At 38.7% G+C, this 4,343-nt stretch overlaps 1 protein-coding gene across 1 annotated transcript in view; it reads left to right on the top strand.

Annotated features, from left to right (window-relative positions):
* apobec2a (apolipoprotein B mRNA editing enzyme, catalytic polypeptide-like 2a) overlaps positions 1-4,343 on the top strand; it is a 6,890-nt gene that overhangs the window by 1,537 nt on the left and 1,010 nt on the right. The window contains exons 2-3 of the mRNA XM_035662198.1: positions 3,022-3,246; positions 4,303-4,343. The exon at positions 4,303-4,343 is cut by the window's right edge and continues 292 nt beyond it. Of these exons, the coding sequence (XP_035518091.1) occupies positions 3,022-3,246; positions 4,303-4,343 (266 nt within the window). The remainder of the gene's footprint in view (positions 1-3,021; positions 3,247-4,302) is intronic.

Raw genomic sequence — 4,343 nt, 5'->3', positions numbered from 1 at the left:
ATAATCTGATATTAATTCATTAATAGGCACTACACACCAGATAGCTGAGTTAACAGCCCACTCGCTGATTGGACAAAACAAGACATCTGAAAACGTTACCTTCGACTTTCTATATTATATTATATATTCTGTATATATATATATATTAAAGTTATATATTAGGAATTTTTCACATTCTGTAGACAAAACAATTAATTGATTAAATTAAGAAAAATAATAATTGATCATGGAAATAATAGTTATACAGCCCAAATCAAAATATAATACTTCAATGGCCAGTGATCTCTGGTTACCTTATTGCACAAATAAACAGGAAGCCCTCTCTCCACCCTCATCTGATTAGTAAAATCAGGATTGTTCAGCCAGTCAACATGTAGATAAAACACCGGTTTGGCAGTTAGCTAATCAGGTGTGGGTAGAGCTGTGAGAGCTAGAAGATATGTAGTTTGTGATGAATAGGAATGAGAATCACTTATGTTTTCTGATTCTGTTCATGGTACCACCAATAATGATAAGCTCAAGGTCTGCAGCTGTAACCTTGTTACTTCTCAGGTCAGGCACATCAGATGTTATATGATGATGATGATATATGTTAGGCAGATATAAGATTAACCAACACAATAGTCAGAGATTCTGCTACATCGATAAACAAAATACGAGGTCCAAATCAGACACAGGTTAGATTCTTTGCAATTTAAGTCATATCCGAATGGCCGAATGATGCTGACTTCTGACACTGAGAGAGAGAGAGAGAGCGCGACTGTACTGGTTAACAAGTCTAATAATAAGGCAGTGGAATTCCAGTCACAGCCATGTAGACAGTGTAAAATTACCTCTGCTCTCCCTGCTGCTGCTGTGCTGCCCCCATCCTGACAGCCCAAGTTTCAACCTGACACCCACCTCACTATCCTTGATGTTCGCTAGATTTGGCCTTCTATTTAAAGGACCACACCAGTGATTTTGCATGGTCAGCCGAGTAACTAGCACCGACCTACATCTTATCTAACTGACAGTTATTTCCAAATTCATTTGATGAATTAGTCAGACCATCAATGAAAAGAACTTGGTTGAAAAAACAGTAGACACCACTGGAGTGCAGTGTTTCTGGGGGCTGGACCTCACTGATGACTGTACAAAAACACAACTTTATAAAGGTATTCATTGATTTTGGTGTAACTGGATTATGCCAAGGAATCAAGGAAATGTATTCATCAATATACAACACAAGGTTGTTTAACAAAATTAATGTTTGGGCCCCTTAATGCTACATGTAAAGAAAAGTATAATTAAATTAATAAAATAACACAGAAAAGATCAAATAAAATACAACAACATATACAGTTATTTATATACATATATACATACACATATACACTTAGGAAATAATTATGCAGTGCATCTTTTGAATTTGCGTCAGGGGAAATGTCAACAGCAGCAACAAGATAGTGAGCACTAAACATCATCGATGTAAACGCCTGCGCTCTGTTGGCTCAGCAGTCTCTGCAAGTCCCGAGCAGAGCAGTTGAATAACTTGGACAGGCCGAGCGGGTTGATGGGGTATACCTTGGCGTGCTGTGCCCATAGACTGTAATTAAAAAGGGATGTAGTGTACGTGACGTCACTAACAAAAATGTTTTCCACTGGTAGATCAGCAGCCAGCACGGTTTCTGAAGAGCCGTTGCGAAGCTCAGTGTGGTCGGCTCTGTCCGTCACCATCTTGGCAGTCCGGACTCCGCCAGCTCCCGGCTAATCCAAAAATGGGTGAAGAGGTGGAGCGTGGGTGGAGCTGAGGCAGGCTGAAGGAAGCCTGTTTACTGAAAACAGCCGCATGTGACAGCACCCACCTGTCACGCAAAGCAGCCGTTCCCTTAGTTATGCGACCTTTTAAGCCTTAATACATTTAAATAGGTGAGTCATATAAACATTCATCATTCCCCTGACCAAAAGCCGTTTTTGTACCAGACTGTAAACACTTCTAAGCCTCAAATGGCCATTAGAGGAACTGCAGTTTTTGTTTTTTGTTACTGCCATAAAGAAAGCCATAGGAAAGTTTGAAGCCTGAGCTTTTTTCTCAAAGGGGTCAATTTTACATACAGTTACGTCATTATTTATATCTTTGACCATGTTTAATATGAACATTTCACATCTCACATTGTAACATTATATATATATAAAATATGGGAAAGCATAATAGGTTTCCTTTAATATACTAACAAAAACTTTTGTTTCCATTGGTAGATCAACAGCCATCCTGTTAGATCATTGTGGAATGTTTTTCAAAGGTTAATGTCTTGGAAGGGATAAGAAATAAGTACTCTAGTACTATGTTCTGCTCTGGGTTCAGTGAAATGGACAATACTCATGTAACCCATAGGCTGACCGTTTTCTTTATAATTCATTCAAAGTTTATAACACAGTTTGTAACTTTATAACAACACAGTTTTGCAGAAAAAAACAACACAAAAAGTGATATACCGTGAAACTGCCAAAATCTTTAAAAATAACATGATAAAAACGGTTGGTCATACGGCCCAGCACTAGTCTCAGCGTAGCCATTGTCAAGTAGCTGCCTATCAGAAGTATCTTCAGAAGATGTTGCTGTTAATAGGTTTAAATAGGCTGGTGCTTTTAGCAATACTGGTAAACCTGAATGACAATGTTGACTATCTATCGGTCAGAGTCCTGACAATTCACAACTTCACAGTGGCATGACAGTGACCACATCTCATTGGTTCATTCTAATTTTGATGAATGTCTTCTTCTGTCAGAGCAACATATCTTCCTCCATCACACAAGCTGACTAACTCATTTGAAGAACTTCAGTGAGGAAGAGATAAGCTACCATGACCACGATTTAACTTTGGTGATGTTTAATGACAGATCACAGCTGTTTTTTGGGCTTGGTGTCAGAGAGAATTGGTAAAAAACAAACTGAAAACAAAATAAAACTTTACCATCTTTGATTTGCATCATTTGGACGTGAAAACTAATATGCCACTTTCATTATTCTCTTTTATACAGGGACCGGATTGATCCTTTCGTCTTTAAGTTCCAGTTCAAGAATGTGGAATACTCCTCAGGCCGCAACAAGACCTTCCTGTGTTACCTAGTGGATAAAGGGAACACAAGTGATGGGTTGCTGAGGGGCTATCTGGAGGATGAGCATACCTGTGCTCATGCTGAGGAGGCCTTCTTTATTCAGTGCCTGCCGAACTACGATCCTGCACTGAAATACACAGTCACCTGGTATATACCTCTCTTAAACTGTTAGAGGGTATGTGACACAGAGAATGTAAAAAATTAAAAGACTGTGGCGACACATTGTGTAGCCTCACATGCATGCATCAGATACATAGAGATAGATAGATGGATAGATACGTTATTCATCCCCAAGGGGAAATTCACAGAGGTAAACTGTGGAACAATCAAATGACATATGACATTTAAAAAAAAAAAAATCTAATTATTATTAGTTTATGCTGAAGAAGCTCAATAATGAATAGTATGGTGAGAAGCTCAATAATGAATAGTATGATGAGAAGCTCAACTCATCTGTGGGTTCAATCTGTTGGATATTGTCCATCATGCTTCTACAGTATCCCAGAATGGCAAACCAAACACTTGTTTTTTGAGTTTCATGGCCACTGTAGTTTCTCCTTCACGTTTGGAACAGGATGTTCAGGTAAGGGGGTTGCAACACTAGATGCCACTAAATCCTACACAATGTTCCACCAACCTCTGATAAGTAACTAAATATCAAAGGTATTCCAGTGATTTTGTATTGTAAATACATAAAGTTTGGGGTCTTGTGAGAGACAGGATTAAAAAAGGTCAAAATCAAAGCAGCATAGGAAAAACACAGGGTTATACTTGTCTCATACTTAGTATAGAATTTAGTGGCATCTAGCGGTGATATTTCAGATTGCAACCAAATAAAACCCCTCGATTCAACCAAGCATGTTGGGAGAAACTACGGTGGCTGTCAAACTCCCAAAAAACACTTATGGCCACATCTAGATCCACTGTTTACTTTCTGTTCTCTGCTACTGTAGAAACATGGTGTTTCAACATGGCAGACCCTGATAAAAACCCTCCTTAATGTTACACACTGGACCTAATAGCATCTTATTCAAGTGATGTCACTTATGTCATCTTCTCAGACTGGGCTAGCTGTGTAGTACTCCTCATGACGAGTAAACTGTCCTTGACATGTAAAAGCAGCATTGTAATATGAGTGTCCTTTAATGCACAGATACAGTGATAAATGTTTCGAAAATTACAAATATCTGTCTTTCCTTTCAGGTATGTGTCTTCCAGTCCCTGCTCTGCTTGTGCAGCAAAGG

The sequence above is a fragment of the Morone saxatilis genome, unplaced genomic scaffold (genome assembly GCF_004916995.1).
Source record: "Morone saxatilis isolate NCDOM2014 unplaced genomic scaffold, NCSU_SB_2.0 Contig18, whole genome shotgun sequence".
Lineage (NCBI taxonomy): Eukaryota > Metazoa > Chordata > Actinopteri > Moronidae > Morone > Morone saxatilis.
Note: the sequence above shows the minus strand (reverse complement) of the source record. Positions and strands in the feature narration are given on the sequence as shown.